The 17,112-nt window shown below is 43.6% G+C and overlaps 1 protein-coding gene across 2 annotated transcripts in view; it reads right to left on the bottom strand.

Moving 5' to 3' along the window:
- SHQ1 (SHQ1, H/ACA ribonucleoprotein assembly factor) overlaps nucleotides 1–15,690 on the bottom strand; it is a 117,926-nt gene extending 102,236 nt beyond the window's left edge. The window contains exons 1-4 of one of the 2 annotated variants that reach the window (XM_081105756.1): nucleotides 15,479–15,690; nucleotides 4,063–4,127; nucleotides 1,653–1,758; nucleotides 308–471 (exon numbers count right to left, since the gene is read on the bottom strand). In XM_081105756.1, the coding sequence (XP_080961882.1) occupies nucleotides 308–471; nucleotides 1,653–1,758; nucleotides 4,063–4,098 (306 nt within the window). In that variant the 5' untranslated portion in view covers nucleotides 4,099–4,127; nucleotides 15,479–15,690. Of the gene's footprint in view, nucleotides 1–307; nucleotides 472–1,652; nucleotides 1,776–4,062; nucleotides 4,128–15,478 lie in introns of both variants that reach the window. The other variant, XM_081105755.1, reaches the window with a different exon arrangement.
- Nucleotides 15,691–17,112: the final 1,422 nt, after the last annotated feature.

Here is a 17,112-nt window from a genome sequence, read left to right as displayed (position 1 = left end):
AAAAGTATAAGGAAATGGGGTTCCACTTTGTGTTTTAAAACCTAATGTCTAGAACTGTGAACCAAGTGCAGAACAAAGAGTTGGAGAGCATCATCTACCTGGACGCACGGAGCATGGGCAGAGCAGCTGTGCAGTGGACAGGCAGGAGCACCTGTCGTGTGTGCGGACAGGAGCTGAGCTTTGTGCTCTAAACAGGTCACCTTCTAAAACGTTCACAAACAAACTGCCAGGATGAGCAGAACTGAGACTATAATATCTACGTGGTAAAACCTAGATGCCCAGGTCTTCTGGGAAGACAGCAGCATACCTGTAACCGCTGAAATACTCCTGATCGCAGGCCTCCAAATCCATAGTGGCTCTGCGGGTACAGAGCACCTTCTGACACCTCTTCATAGGGGGACTGTTCAATTTCCCAATCAAAGTCTTCATCATCATCATCTTCTACTCCCTCCTCAGAAACCTCAGAAGCACCTAAATATGTTAAAAATTAACTTTTTAAAATACTGAATTTCCTAGGTACAACTCAGGGAAGAAAAAAATGGAGGAAAAATGACTGCCTGTGCTAAACCAAAACACAGTAAAAGAATATTCATATACTAGATAACCAAAAAAATTGATCTAACCCACAACCCACCCATGATAGGATGTATAAACAATCTATACTAATAAAAGGGTAATATGCTAATTAGGGTGGATGTCCATCCAGACAAAGCCACAGCAGCTGCGAGGCCTGGGGCTCAGGCAGCCAAGGGCTCAGGCAGCCATGAGCCCCGGAGGCTGCGAGGCCTGGGGCTCAGGCATCCGTGAGCCCGGTGGCTGCGAGACCCGGGGCTCAGGCCTCGCAGCTGCTGAGGCCGGCAGTGGCAGCAGCAGCAGGGTGATAGGAACAGTGCTTCCCCTGATCAGCCTGGTTGCCTCCTGCAGAGGGAGGCCAGACTGCGGCTTAGGTGCGCTCCCCATTAGGAGCGGGCCTAAGCCGTCAGTAGAACACCCCCTGATAGCTCCCAGACTATGAGAGGGGGCAGGCCAGGCTGAACGACCCCCCTCCAGTGCACAAATTTTCTTGCACCGGACCGCTAGTAAATACAATAAAAGCAAACAGACCTCAGCCATATATGCATAAATCTCACAAAAATGTTAACTGACGGCAGCCAGTCAAAAATGAACACATACTGTGTGAAATTATATTTATATACAGTTCAAAAACAGGCAAAACTGAGGACAGTGGGTACCTTGGGGAGGAGGAGGAAGAAATAACTGGAAGGAGACCCAGGTAGGACTCCAGGGTACTGGAAATGTTCCAGTTCTAGTCTTAGGTGGTATTAACTTCATGGAACTCACTGAACTGTACACTTTTAATTTTAGCTCAAGTGACCAATATTTTGCCAAAGACAGAGATGCTATTTCAATTTATTAAAAAATATGACTGACCTACTGGTTCAATGGAGTTCTTTATGTCTTTAAATTATATGTTGCCAAATGAGCTATTTTCACATAACCTCCTTATTTTGTCACCTAAAGTATTTTCTCCAATCTCCTATTTGCTATATCCCTTTTCCTCTGAAAACATACAACATTCCAAATATTCTGCTTTTCTTTCTTTCTTCCTTTTTTTTTTTTTTTTTTGTTTGTTCCAATTGCAATAAACATACCTATTTCCTCCACAAGTGGTTTTGCAGTCCTAGATTTTCTTGGTGCCAGAAGCGTAGTTAACATGTTCAGCCCCTCAAAATGCTGACCAGGAGTTTCTTTGGGCAACTGAATGGTAAAAATTCCTTAAACATAAATTTGTTTTATGGTTAACAAGATTAAAATATTCAAAGACTTCACAAATATATCTATGTAATATATGTGTTTACATGTAATTCTATTTTATAGAGCTCCAAAATTATGGCCTTACATAAATTTAGTGACTAAAAATCAATGAGGAAAGTTCCAACAGGGTTTTTCAGAACCACTAATTCAGCTGTCACCACTACAATAAATTAATTTGTTACAGCTGCAGAATGCTTTAGTCTTATTGCAATATCACCTTAACTATTGATAATATTAAAAGTCCAAGTCAAAAAGTCCAAAACTCAATAGCCTGAGAAGGTAATAGCAGCTACTTATAAAATTTATTTCTGGACTAGGGAGGCAAAAAATCAGGATACATTATCCTATAGAGCAGTGGTTCTCAACCTTCCTAATGCCGTGACCCTTTAATACAGTTCCTCATGTTGCGGTGACCTCCAATTTCATTGTTACAAATTGAACATAATTAAAGCATAGTGATTAATCACAAAACAATATGTAATTATATATGTGTTTTCCGATGGTCTTAGGCGACCCCTGTGAAAGGGTCATTCGACCCCCAAAGGGGTCGCGACCCACAGGTTGAGAACCACTGCTATAGAGACTAGCAGCAATTTCAAAATTACACAAAAAGCAGTTAGGCTTAATAAAATCCTTTACTATCTCAAGAGCTACATTCCTAAAGTCAGTCTAAGGCAGATATAAATTATACCTATGTACTTCTTTTCTTTCCTTGACTGGGTTTATCAAACTTCATCTATCTAGGCTCAGCTATGAACTCATTACATTATTTACTACTCTTAGATTTTAAAACATTTTACTCTTTCAGTGTACTAAACCTCATCCAAATATATTAAATACAACTTAACCCAAAATATTTCCACATATAGCAACATTCCTAAAGTTCTGTGTCCTTTAAAAATGTAGTACAACTTATATGCAATTAAAAGCAGCTTTAAACCTAGGAAGGCAGTTTCATTATACTTCGTTGTCACATTAATTACACTAAACTATTGGATAGAACTTTCTCACTTAACACCGTCATCCCATCTTTCCTCCCTCTCCATAGTTCATGAAGGCCAATAGATAAATACTCACTGGGTAAATTACATAAGAGCACACAGTGTATTCTTATTCCTATCCAGTAACAAACTACAGGGGCTTATATAAAGAGAAAAAATAGTTTTATGGCTAGCTGAAGTGAACGACTTATCATTCACAAGAAGAAAATTCTGTCAGCCTTTAAATGCCATCTATGAACAGCTTCTTTCTCATCTACATATAATTAAATTTTAAGTTTGAAATTGTACAAGAAAGATTTGATTCACAGCTAAAATCATCTATGTTGTCTATTGTCTCACACAAGCAGAGTGTTAAGTTTATGGTGAAGAATACTGTGAAATACTTTCAAAGACTAAAAAAATTTTCATTTTTAAGAAATCCATAAATAATAGCACTGGACACTGAAAAACTTTAGCGATAGGGACTTGCAAAATACACCTAAAAGGTTCTCACAGTATCTATACTAATAAAAGAGTAATATGCTAATTAGACTGGGAGACCTTCCAATGTCTTTCTAGACAAAGCCATAATGGCAGGGCTGAGTCAGAGGCGGTTAAGGGTGATCAGGCCGACGGGGGAGGGCAGTTGGGGGCGAGCAGGGCGGCAGGGGGGCACAGTTGGGGGCGAGCAGGCCGGCAGGGGGGCACAGTTGGGGGTGAGCAGGGCAGCAGGGGGGGCAGTTAGGGGCGATCAGACTGGCAGGGGGGGCAGTTGAAGGCGATCAGGCCAGCCGGGTGCTGGCAGTTAGGGGGGATCAGGCCAGAAAGGGGGGAAGCTGGGGGGTGATCAGGCCAGCAGTCAGAGTGGTTAGGGGTGATCAGGCAGACAGGCAAGTGGTTAGGAGCCAGCGGTCCCGGATTGCAAGAGGGATGTCCAACTGCCGGTTTAGGCCTGATCCCCGAGGGGTCCCAGATTGGAGAGGGTGAAGGCCGGGCTGAGGGCAACCCCCCCGCAGCACGAATTTCGTGCACCAGGCCACTAGTCTATGATAATAAAAGCATAATATGCAAATCGACCGAATGGCCAAACAGAGGAACCACCATGCAGACGACCTTTCAGATGACCTTCCCGACGAAGCCAGGGCTGCGAGGGCCTACTCTTGCACGAATGTCATGCATCAGGCCTCTAGTCTTGAAGATTTTTACATAGTTACTTTAAGATGAAGAATCCAAAAAACAAAACTAACAAAATTTTCAAAGTAAATACCTTTATCTGCATCATAGGACCCTTTTTCACTTCCATTTTCTACAATTCTCCCAGGAAGAGTTAATCTGCAAATTTAATATAACATCTCATGAAGTCCTTAAATTACAAAGTATAAATGACCAGTATACATTGAAAACTACCAACCATTTAAAAAGGAAATCCCTCAACATTTCTTTAACATTTTAAAAGGAAATAATAGACTTCTTTCCTAGCTAAGATAAAAAAAAAAAAAAATTAGAGATGACTCCTCTCTGTCTGAATACCCACTACTCATCAATAAAATAGATACTTATGACGAAACCGGTTTGGCTCCGTGGATAGAGCGTCAGCATGCGGACTAAAGGGTCCCAGGTTCGATTCCGGTCAAGGGCATGTACCTGGGTTGCGGGCACATCCCCAGTGGGGGATGTGCAGGAGGCGGCTGATCGATGTTTCTCTCTCATCAATGTTTCTGACTATCTCTCTCCCTTCCTCTCTGTGAAAAATCAATAAAATATATTTTAAAAAAATAAAAAATAAATAAAATAAAATAGATACTTAGAGAGGAAAGCCACAATAAATATAGTTATAACCATTGTTACAGTACTTCTACCTCCCTAATGAATGAGTTATTTATATACCTGGTGCCTCACACAGCACGGGTCCAATAAAAGTAGACTAATTGGCTACCAAAAAAGAGGGGTAAGAGGAAACAATAAAGAAACAACAAAACCAATTATTTGTATTGGGCAAATTACTACTTAAAAAAAACAACACACAAAAATGTTTTTCTCAAATCTTATAATTAATATATGGGGATTTTCTCTTCTTTCATACTAAAGAAAATGAACTGATTCCTGTTTCCAGTTTTACTCTAGTTCAGTCAGTCTTCCGTTGAGGCCCTAAAATAATTTTTCTAAAGTACAAGTCTGGACTACAGGGAATTCAAACATGATGGCCAGCAGGACAGCAGGGAAGGAGAGAGTGTGACAGAGTAAAGGAGTAAGGGGGTGTGTGTGGACATGTGTGGTATGTGTGTGGGTGAGAGAGGGACAGATAGCTATCTCAGGAATCCCGGGGACTGGCAGATCAGGCTCTCCTAGAAGGGCTACCGACACACACACTCCCAGGCCAGCACAGCTTTGGCACCAAACCCACGCCATCTTGTAGAGGGGAGCAACAGAGGCCAAGAGTGCAGCCATGTCAACATCCACAGCAACCTCAGATACCACCCCTGGACCTGTGCAGGGAGCCACTTGCCAGATGTAACCTGTGTGGAACCACCACCGCCAAGTGCCCAGGCAGTGAGCAGCCAAGGTACAATACCAGGGGTGGGCAAACTTTTTGACTCGAGGGCCACAATGGGTTCTTAAACTGGACCGGAGGGCCGGAACAAAAGCATGGATGGAGTATTTGTGTGAACTAATATAAATTCAAAGTAAACATCATTACATGAAAGGGTACGGTCTTTTTTTTTTTTTAGTTTTATTCATTTCAAATGGGCCAGATCCGGCCCGCGGGCCATAGTTTGCCCACGGCTGTACCATACCATGGGTCCCAGACATTTGCAGTGAGTGCATAGCAGAGAGATCTCCTGAGGGGCGCCTCCTCGCCAGAGCCCAAAACCATGTTTCAGGTCCCCACTCTCTAAGTGCAAGCCAGGGGTACCCCACACCCTGCTCCATCCCTGGTCCCAGTATAGAGCTGTCTCCCTGACACACATCCTACCCCCGGCCCAGGTCAGAGCTGCTGGTGCAAACTGGTATGCCCAGCCACAGGTCACAGGACCACACTGCAACTGTGCTGACAAAGAGACCTAGGGCACCATCCTGCCTTGGTGCTGGGGCCACAGAGTGAATTGCATGCCAGAGGGCTCTGGGCCCTCTCACAGAGTCTCACACCAGAGGAACTGTGCACTCGCGCCCGCCAACCTCGAGAATCTGAAGAGGACAACTGAGGTACAAGACTGGGAGAAGGAGATACAACTCAGAGCAGAGACAATAAAGGTGTGAAACTCAAGACAGACCCAGCCCCCAGGCTAGCTAGTCACACTAGGGGAAGCATGTCAAACTTGTGGCTCATGGGCCACATGTGGCCCACAATGAATATTTTTGTGGCCCAGCCAATATAACAGTAGGTAAGAAACATTTTAATAAAAATTCCATATCTTAATTCTTACAATGTCCTGTTATACCTAATTATTAATAATGAACTACAACATTTGCTAATGACTAATTACTATAATCATGTTGCATTCATTTCCCTTACATGCAGGCACACCATTTCTCTCCACTAATATTAGCAGTGAATATTTTAGCAGCTGACCGCCATGTAATTAGTCTTGGACTGACTTGTTTGGTGTACGCAACAGGAAATAATTTGCTTTCGGAGAACAAGAAAAACAGGTTTATTTACATTACGCTTATTAATTTGTGCAGTTATTCGGTGTCTGCTAAGTTAATGTTCAAGAAAAAAACATTAATTTTTATTAAAATGTTCTATTATTTCATGTTAACGATGACTCATTTATTTCAGCTCTTTGTATTCAGCATGTCTCTATCAAAATAAAGTTTCTATGAAAATTGAAGCTTTTGTGTTTTTTGCGGCCCAAACAAACTTAAACCTTATTTGGTCCATGTTAGCCTTTGAGTTTGACGTGCTTGTGCTAGGGATTTCAACCCCTCAGGCCCTAAACAGGGAGCCCACGACCAAAAAGAGACAGCAAAAATGGGGAGACAAAGAAAAAAAACCCAAAAGACAGGATAGTAAGAATCGTCAGAAAAGGAATTAAATGAAATGGAGGTAAACAATATGTCAGAGAAAGAATTTAGCCTAATGGCCGTAAAGTTTCTAAACTGGCTGGATGAGAAAATCAACAACATATGGAAGAATCAAGTCAAAATGAAGATATCTATACTAAGATAAGAGTAATATGCAAATTGATCAGGATGCCCTCATGCAACAACCGAACAGCAGGCTGCGTGGGGCGACCAGGCCAGCAGGAGGGGAAGGGAGGGGCGACCAAGCTGGCAGGATGGGGCAATTAGGGGTGACCAGGCCAGCAGGGGAGGGGCAGTTAGGGGTGATCAGGCTGGCAGGGGGGCAGTTAGAGGCGACCAGGTCGGAAGGCGGGGCAGTTACAGGTGATCAGGCTGACAGGCAGAGGCAGTTAGGGGTGATCAGGTTAGCGGAGGGGGGCAGTTAAGGGCAATCAGGCAGGCAGGCAGAGACCGTTAGGGGCGATCAGGCAGACAGGCAGGTGAGCGGTTAGGAGCCAGCAGTCCCGGATTGTGAGAGGGATGTCCGACTGCCGGTTTAGGCCCGATGCTGGAGATTGAGCCTAAACTGGCAGTCAGACATCCCCCCAGGGGTCCCAGATTGGAGAGGGTGCAGACTGGGCTGAGGGGACCCCCTACCTCGTGCACGAATTTCATGCACTGGGCCTCTAGTAGCTACAGTAAAGAACACAATGGAAGGTTTCAACAGTAGACTAGAAGAAGCTGTGGACCAAATCAGCAAGTTAGAAGACAGGGTAAGAAATAACACGCAATCTGAACACCAACTGGAAAAAGAAATTCTAAAGCAAGAGGATAGCTTAAGGGAGCTTTGGGACAACATGAAAAGAAGCAACATTCATATAACAGGGTTTCCAGAAGGACAAGAAGAAGAGCAAGGATTATAAAAACTATTTGAAGAAATAATGACAGAAAACTTCCCTGATTTGGTGAAGAAAAGTCACACAAGCACAAGAGTCCCAAACAAGATGAACCCCAAAAAGACCCAAAACACTATGCATCGTAATTACAATGGCAACCATTAGCGACAAAGAGAGAATCTTAAGGGGTGCAAGGAAAAGACAGAAAGTTACCTACAAGGGATCTTCCATTAGATTATCAAATGATTTCACAACAGAAACACATCAAGACAGAAAGGAACACACACACACACACACACACACACACACACATATAAGGAAACATGATCCATATATATGCTGTCTACAAGAGACCCACCTCAGAAGAAGGGAGTCATGCAGATTGAAAGTGAAGGGATAGAAAATAATTTTCAGGCAACGGAAATGAAAAAAAATAAAACTAGTGTGGCAATACTTATATCTAACTAAATAGACATCAAAGTGAAGGCCATAACAAGAGATAAGGAAGGCCACATCATAATACTAAAAAGATCAATACAACAAGAAGATACAAGTCTGGTAAACATATATGCACCCAATACAGGAGCATCCAAATACATAAAAAACCTTCTGGAAGATATCAAGGGTGAGATCAACAGCAATACAATCATAGTAGGGGACTTTAATACCCCACTGACATCACTGGATAAATCTTCTAGACAAAAAAATCAACAAAGAAACAGCAATCCTAAACAACTCACTAGATCAGATGAAATTAATTGACATCTTCAGAACATTTCACTCCAAAACTACAGAATATACATTCTTCTCAAGTGCACAGAGGACAGTTTCAAAGATATACTACATTTTGGAACATAGGCAGAGTTTCTTCAAATTCAAGAAGATTGAAATCATATCAAGCATCTTCTCAGAACACAATGGCATAAAATTAGAATCAACTACAGTAAAAATAATATTTTTAAAAATGGAACACTTGGAGGCTAAAAAGCATGCTATTAAACAATGATGGGGTTACCAAAGAGATCAAATAAGAAATAAAAAGCATCCTGGAAACAAATGACAATGAAAACATGACAATCCAAAATCTATGAGATACAGTGAAAAGCAGTCTTGAGAGAGAAGTTCATAGCGCTACAGGCCTATTTCAAAAAACAGGGAAAAATGGTAATAAATTACCTAACTCTACAACTTAAATAATTAGAAAGAGAGCCAAACGAACAGCCTAGAGTGAACAGAAGGAAGGAAATAATAAAGATCAAACCAGAAATAAATGACATAAAGACCAAAAAAACAATAAAAAGAATCAATGAAACCAAGAGCTTGTTCTTTGAAAGGATAAACAAGATTGATGAACATCTAGCCAGGCTCACCAAGAAGCAAAGAGAAAGGATCCAAATAAACAAAATCAGAAATGAAGGAGGTGAAGTAACTATCGACCCTACAGAAATACAAAGGATTGTAAAAAAAGATACTATGAACAACTCTATTCCAACAAACTGGACAACCTAGATGAAACGGACATATTCCTAGAAAAATACAATCTTCCAAAACTCTACCAATGAAATTGAAGCACTAATCAAAACACTTCCAGTAAACAAAAGCCCTGGTCCAGACAGCTTCACAGGGGAATTTTACCAAACATTCAAAGAAGAACTAACACCGATCCTCCTCAGATTATTCCAAAAATTTCAAAAAGAAGGAATATTTATTTTCAAGCTCGTTCTATGAAGCCAGAATTATTCTAATCCCAAGACAAGATAAAGACACTACAAAGAAAGAGAATTACAGACTAATGTCCCTGATGAACATAGATGCTAAAACCCTCAACAAAATTCTAGCAAATCGGATCCAGCATTACATTAGAAAGATCATACACCAGGACCAAGTGGGATTTATTCCAGGGATGAAAGGCTGGTACAATATCTGCAAATCAATAAATGTGATACAACACATACACAAACAGAGAGACAAAAATCACATAATCATATCAATTGATGCAGGAAAAGCATTTGACAAAATCCATCACCCTTTCTTGATAAAAACTCTCAGCAGCCCTAACCAGTTTGGCTCAGGGGATAGAGCGTTGGCCTGCTGTCCAAAAGGTCCCAGGTTCCATTCCGGTCAAGAACACATATCTTGGTTGCAGGCTCCTCCCTGGCATGGGCCCTGGTCAGGGCTTGTGCAGGAGGCAACCAACCTATTTTTCTCACATCAATGTTTCTCTCTGTCTTTCCCTCCCTCTTCAATTCTAAAAAGATCAATGGAAAAATATCCTCAGGTGAGGATTAAGAACAAACAAAACAAATGAAAAACTCAGCAAAGTGGGAACAAGGGGGATCTTACCTCAACATAATAAAAGCCTTATATGACAAACCTACTCAATGGGAAAAAACTAAAACCATTTCCCTTAAGAACAGGAACGAGACAGGGATGCCTTCTTTCGCCACTTCTGTTTGACATAGTACCGGAAGTGCTAGCCATAGTGATCAGACAAGAAGAAATAAAAGGCATCCGAACTAGATCGGAAAAGAAGTAAAACTGTCATATTTGCTGATGACATGATATTGCACACAGAAAACCCTAAAGACTCCATCAAAAAACTAACTGATTTAATAAGTGAATTTGAAAATGTAGCAGGATACAAAATTAACACCCAAGAAATCGATGGCATTTTTATACACCAATGATACCTTGTCAGAAAGAAAAACTAAAAAACAAACAAACAAAAAATCCCATTTACCACCACAACAAAAAATTTAAGCTACCTAGGAATAATTTTAATTAAGGAGGTAAAAGACCTGTACTTGGAAAACTACAAGATGTTGAAAGAAGAGATAGAGGAAGATATAAACAAGTGGAAGAATATACCATGGTCATGGATTGGTAGAATCAACATCATCAAAATGTCCATACTACACAAAGCAATCTATAGATTCAATTCAATCCCCATTAAGATACCAACGGCATATTTCACAGACCTAGAACAAACTCTCCAAAAATATATATGGAATTAAAACGATCCCAAATAGCCACAGCAATCTGGAGAAAAAAGAACAAAGTTGGAGGGTGTGCCAAGCCACCTCAGCCAAGGGTTCCGCAAGCCTGAGTGAGGGTGGTGAAGGATGGAGAAATGACAAAGAGAATAAGCTGGGTCTAGGATCTTCCTGTGCCTGGCTGAGGCCACAGAGATCCAGAGGCAAGCTGAGCCTTTATTTTATAGCAGGGGGAAACAAGGTAGTGGTCACCATAGTTATAATGCTCTTGTGAGTTTCACTTGTTTTGGCAGCACTTGCTGCATCTCCCAAAGCACATTAGCTACCCAAATAAGATCTAGGGAGCATCATAAGGTCAAGCCTAAGTATGCTAAGGGGACTATGCCCTCTAAGCTGGGACTTGTTTGTGGCTTTGCCAAGAGGTCAGTTCCTTAACCCTATAGCGACACCCTACAGGAGGGATCACAATACCAAACAACAAGTTATACTACAAAGCCACTGTTCTCAAAACAGCATGGTACTGGCACAAGAACAGACATATAGACCAATGGAACAGAACAATGAACCCAGAAATCAACCCAAACCAGTATGTTCAATTGATATTTGACAAAGGAGACAAAAGCATACAATGAAGTCAAGACAGTCTCTTCAATAAACAGTGTTGGGAAAATTGGACAGATACTTGCAAAAAAATGCAACTTGACCACGAACTTACACCATACACAAAAATAAATTCAAAATGGATAAAAGACTTAAACGTAAGACAAGAAACCATAAAACTCTTAGAACACATAGGCAGTAAATATCAGATATAGCTCATAGCAAAATGTTTACTGACACATTTCCTAGGACAGGGGTGGGCAACCCCTGGCACACGTGCCAAACATGGCACGCCAGTAACTTTTGCTGGCACATGAAACCCTCTCTTATAATCTTCCATTTACAATTTTTTTCTTAATATCGACTTTTTTATTTTTCAGATAAATTCAGTGTAGGTGCATCTTAGATAAATAAGTAATTTTACATAACAAGTTATCTTAAAGACCATAGACATGGATGGACGAGAGAGGGGAAGAGCAATTTCTATCCCTCTGCCTTAACTCTCCCTGCCTTCCTAGATCCGATCAGTGTTTTGGTTTCATCCACATATGCTTGTGAATCTTTGTTCTCAGTGATGAATTCTGTTAAGTCTTGTAATAGGAGTAGCCTGACGGATGAAAGTAGTATCTCGTGCATATCTCTGAAGGTCACGAAATACAAACCTGATGTAAAATCTCTGTCATCAGTGATGCAGCAGCAAAGTCCCACTGATAATGTCAAACGGAGTCATGAAGTTTTCTGTCGGACTATCAGTGTACATGTATACATTAAAAAATAAATGTATTTTTCATCATCATATACTGTGTTTTTGTCGCTCGAATGAATTTTATTATTTCTTCAAGGTTCTTCACATACGTACACCTTAAGAGATATCAAGTAGGAGTAACACGTTCTCAAAAAATTAGTGATGGCATGCAGAAGAATTTTGAGCCAGAGATTTTGCTAGTTTTGGCACGCACTCACAAGTAGGTTGCCCACCCCTGTCCTAGGACAATGAAAACTAAGGAGAAAATAAACAAATGGGACTACCTCAAAGTAAAAAGCTTCTGCACAGCAAAAGAAACCATCAACAAAACAGCAAGAAAACCCACTGCATGGGAGAACATATTTACCAAGGTGACATCTGATAAGGGTTTAATCTCCAAAATTTATAGGGAACTCATATACAACTTAACAAAAGGAAGATAAACAATCCAATCAAAAAATGGGCAAAGGACCTAAATAGACACTTTTTCAAAGTGGACATTCAGAAGGTCAAGAGACATATGAAAACATGCTCAAAGTCACTAATCATCCAAGCGATGAAATGAGGTTCCATTTGGTACCAAATGAGGTACTAAACGACAATGAGGTACCATCTCTTGTCAGAATGGCTATCATCAACAAATCAACAAACAAGTGCTGGCGAGGAGGTGAAGAAAAAGGAACCCTCCTTCACTGCTGGTGGGAATGCAGACTGGTGCAATTACAATAGCTACGATTTGGAAACAGCCTAAGTGCCCATCAGTGAATTAAAGAACTGTGGTATACCTACACAATGGAATACTATGCTTCTTTAAAAACGAAAAAACTTTTACCATTTGCAACAGCATGGAGGAACCTGGAGAGCATTATAATAAGCAAAATAAGCCAGTCGGAGAAAGGTAAGTATCTCAGGATCTCACTCATTTGTGGACTATAATGAACAACATAAACTGATGAACAAAAACAGATCCAGAGACACAGAATCATGGAACAGACTGTCAAACCTCAGAGGGAAAGGGGGGTAGGGTGGGGATGAGATCAACCAAAGAACTTGTGTGCATATAAGCATAACCATGGACAGAGACAATGGGGGGTGGGGGTTAAGGACCAGGCTGGGAGAGGACAATGGAGGGAAAAGGGGACGGACATATGTAATACTTTCAACAATAAAGAATTAAAAAAAAAATAATAAAATAAAATAGATTTGATTGTCACTTTTTTATTTGAAAAAGTTTCCATGACTGCCCCAACACTGACTAGATTAAACTCATCATGAAGCATATCAAGCCAACACCGTTCCATTCCAAAATTAAAATGAGCCTCCTTTCCTCTCATACCCGCCTCTCCCTTGCTTCCTTTTCTAACAATAAAAATAATAGTAATAATAATAAAACTTGGTAGACCCCAAAGGGCCCAGGGCTTCCCAACTTCATTACTATTGATCCCGATGTTTCCTGGAGCTACAATGCATTTTCCAAGCCAATATCCCTCCTAAACCCAATATAAGGAGTCAGTTTATAAATTAGTTATAATTGTTACAAATACTAACTTTACTATCAGAATCTGAATTGCATCCCAGCTCTGCCATTTACCAACTCTCTAACTTGATTCATACAAGTTAACTAACTTCAAGGCTCATATTCCTTATCTGTAAAAAACGTAAAATAACAGAATCTATCCCAGGGTTACTAAAAGAAAGAAATGGTAATGCAAAGAGCATTTAAAAGATGTTAACTTTTACCCTCGACTCCATAGAAGTATAAGTTCTTACTACATAATAGTGAAATCCTATTTGTTCACAGATCTGCCTCCCCTGCTGGACTCTCAATTCCACAAGGAGAGGGGTGAGGTTTTAGTCGCCTTTGATAGACTGCAGCCAATTGTATGTTCAAAGATGGCCCATTTCACATCCCTCCTCCCAGCAGTGGGGTCTATAGTAAGCGCCCTCCCTTTTAAAGTGAGTGGCTTCTGGAACTGTTTTAACCATCACAATAAAGCAGAAGTGACACTGACTTCTGGGATTAAGTGATAAAAGATTAGAATACTTTCAAGAACTTCAGCTACCCTGTTAGCGCTCCAACTCCCTGAAGCAATCACAACTGGGCCCTGCAGAGACCCCGCAGGCCCCTGCGGCTCCTCACCCGCCCACCAGGCCAGGTGCTCAGGCTGTTCCAGGCCCAGCCACCTGGCACCGAGCCTGACCGGGCCAGAGCAGCGCGCCACGCTCCTGACACAGAAGCCAGGACAGGGAGTTAAATGGCTGTGTGTTAGACCACTGAGTTTCTTGTTATGCAGCAACAGATAACAGAACAAACCCTTAGTAAACAATACCGACTGATGATTGAACACATGGATACATACCGGGCACGATAATAAGGACTATGTATGCATTATCTCAATCCTCATATCAACTCTTTAAGATCACTAACATTAGTCCCATTTTACAAATTAGGAAACTGAGATGAATAACTTGCCCAAAGTCACAGGACTCAGACCTGCCCACCTGCCCGCCTCTGCCCCCAGGGATGCATCCCCTGCGGAAGAGGACGTGCTCTCTAAGCTGTTCCGCACATCACCTCTTCTTGTCTCCATCAAAACTCCCCACGTAAGCAGAGTGATCTTTACTTTGAAATTTTTACTTTATTGCCTTTATTTTACAGCCCCATCTCATTTAAGAGCTTTTCTCTGAGCCTCGCCCCTCGTTGTACCAGGGGCGAATAATAGAAGCTATTTTGCCGGACTTTCCTAAAATCAAAGGAGGTCATTCACAGAAAGCACCGACTGGGGTGACACCATCACATCCGCTCACAGAAACAGGGCGCCCTTTCCTCCGCCAGGTCTTCCCTACAGAGCACTTCCTACGACTTGCAGCTGAGTTTAATTACTTTCCTGTCCCCGCTACAACCACATCCCCAGCCTGAAAACCACGCCTGGTAGACACCATGGAATGGCAAATCCATCACAGAAATGGGTGAGTGAATGGGGAAGGGAGGACATCCCAGGAGGTGGGTTCAGCCCCGGGGAGGCGCGACCGGCCGGGGAGGAGGCGCGTGGTGGGGGTCGGGCTGGAGCAGCCGGCTCCGCGGCGGGGGGCCGGGGGGCCGACAGAGAGGCGGCGGGGACGCTCGGGTAGGAGGTCCGCGGGCAGGACGCGTTGAGAGAGGGACACGGCCCGCCGGTCCGGCGAGGACCCACGCAGCGCGGGGTGCAGGAGCGGAAGCCGGCAGGGCGCGGTCTGGTCACGCAGCCACCTTCACGGGCGAGGAAGCCCTTTAACGTGGCGCTGAGTGCGACGGAGGCGGGCGGGCGGGCGGGGGGAAGCGGGCTCCCGCCGCGTCCAGCGCCCAGCAGGCCCGGGCCCGGGCGCCGAGCAGCGGCGGGCACCGCGGGCCCCACCCCCACCCCGGGGAGCGGCGAGACCCGCCAGGACGCGTGGCCCACTCGCCTGAGGAAGTACGGCTTGGCGTAGAACTTGAAGTCGACGCCCTGGAAGTAGACGTCGAACTCGGAGACCCGAGCGTGGGGCACGCGGATGGCGACGGTCAGGAAGTCGGGGTCCTGGCTGAGGTCGAACGCCGGCGTGAGCATCGCTGCCGCCCCACTCAGACCCTCAAGAAATCTTCGCTGCCCGCACCATTCCGTTACCCCAGCGCTTCCGGATCACGGCGGAAGTGCTCCTACGTGGGACAGGAAGTCCCGCCCCACCGCTATCTCCATGGAGACGAGACGCTATTGGTGAAGAGAGGAGAGAGCTGCGAGCAGGACTTTGTGCATGCGTTCAGTGCATAACTTGGAAAAACCAGGGCATGTGTCTACCTCAGAGGCACACAACCCTTCACGGTGCTGTTATGCCCAGATTTCAAGACCCCCCAAAGATCCACCAGAGAGCACCAAATCCGATGCAAAAGCATAGAATCTTTTATTCAAGCCCGGGACTTGGCCCCCCCCTCCCCCCCCCCCATTACTGGATGCAAGAGAGAGCCCCCAGTCCCTACGGAACAAAGAATTTATAGGGCTTGAGGGGGCGGGGGGGAGGGTGGGGGGGGCACACTCTGACCACTGATTTGGCAGGTTCCGGTTGGTTGAGTGAGGGCCGGGGGCTAGTGACACAAGGGCAGGGTGCAGCTAGGGTCTGGTTACACAAAGACAGGGCGGTGGCTAGCATACTCTTGGCCTTGGGCTAGTTTCCCCCGCTTTCCCATTGGCCGAGGTAAGGGCAGGCTGAGTAACTGATACATTCTGCAGCTTTTTCTTGGAAGAGGGTTTAAGGACACAGCTATCAGTCCTGTTCTGTCCTTTCATTCCCCCCTTGTCTTGGAACTTCCGGCTCAATCATGAGACAGACTGAACTATCAACTGAACTACTTTTATACACTTCTTGACAAATTGGACTAGTCTGTTAATAATGCAAGGGCCGAAAGTTAACAGCATCAGGAGGATTACAAGGGGTCCGCCGAGGTCCGCTGTCTTCTTGAGGGTGATCTGCAGTGGGCGTGTCTAGTCAGAGGTCACCTTCCAGTCAGGCTCCCTGCTGTCCTGGGCACAGAAGGAGCTGGGCTTGTGACCTGGCAGAGACAAACTATAACAAATGGTCCAGTGGAAGGGAAAGAAAACATTTCAGTTTTAATAACCTTCATTGAAATAGTTTTTCTTCTTAAAAATTCCTCTATGGCTATCAAAAAGCCAAATCAAGATTAATTTATCTACTGTATTCAATTTGGCCTGATGTTTGCATAAACACAGCAAGAATGGTAACTGACTACCTTTGCTGGAATCTCATGATTGAATCTTAATGTGCCCCGTAGGGCCAGGAAGCCAAGCCATCCAGCTGCCATCAGGCCTGCCTGCAGTATCTGCTGCGTTAGGTGAATCCCTCACCTGTAGCAACTCCACCTGAGCCCACGCTCTAGGCTTTAAGGCCCATCTCAGTAGCCCTCCTACTCGTTGCGGCCCAGAGTGAGTGGGGGTTCCGCAGGGATGCAGAGGCATCCTTACTGCTCCCCTTCTACTCTTACCAACCGCCAGTGATGGTAGGGCTTGGGCCTGACGCTCCAGTGCCAGCCATCTTCAGGGCTCCCA

Source organism: Myotis nattereri, assembly GCF_964212035.1.
Source record: "Myotis nattereri genome assembly, chromosome: 14".
Lineage (NCBI taxonomy): Eukaryota > Metazoa > Chordata > Mammalia > Chiroptera > Vespertilionidae > Myotis > Myotis nattereri.
Note: the sequence above shows the minus strand (reverse complement) of the source record. Positions and strands in the feature narration are given on the sequence as shown.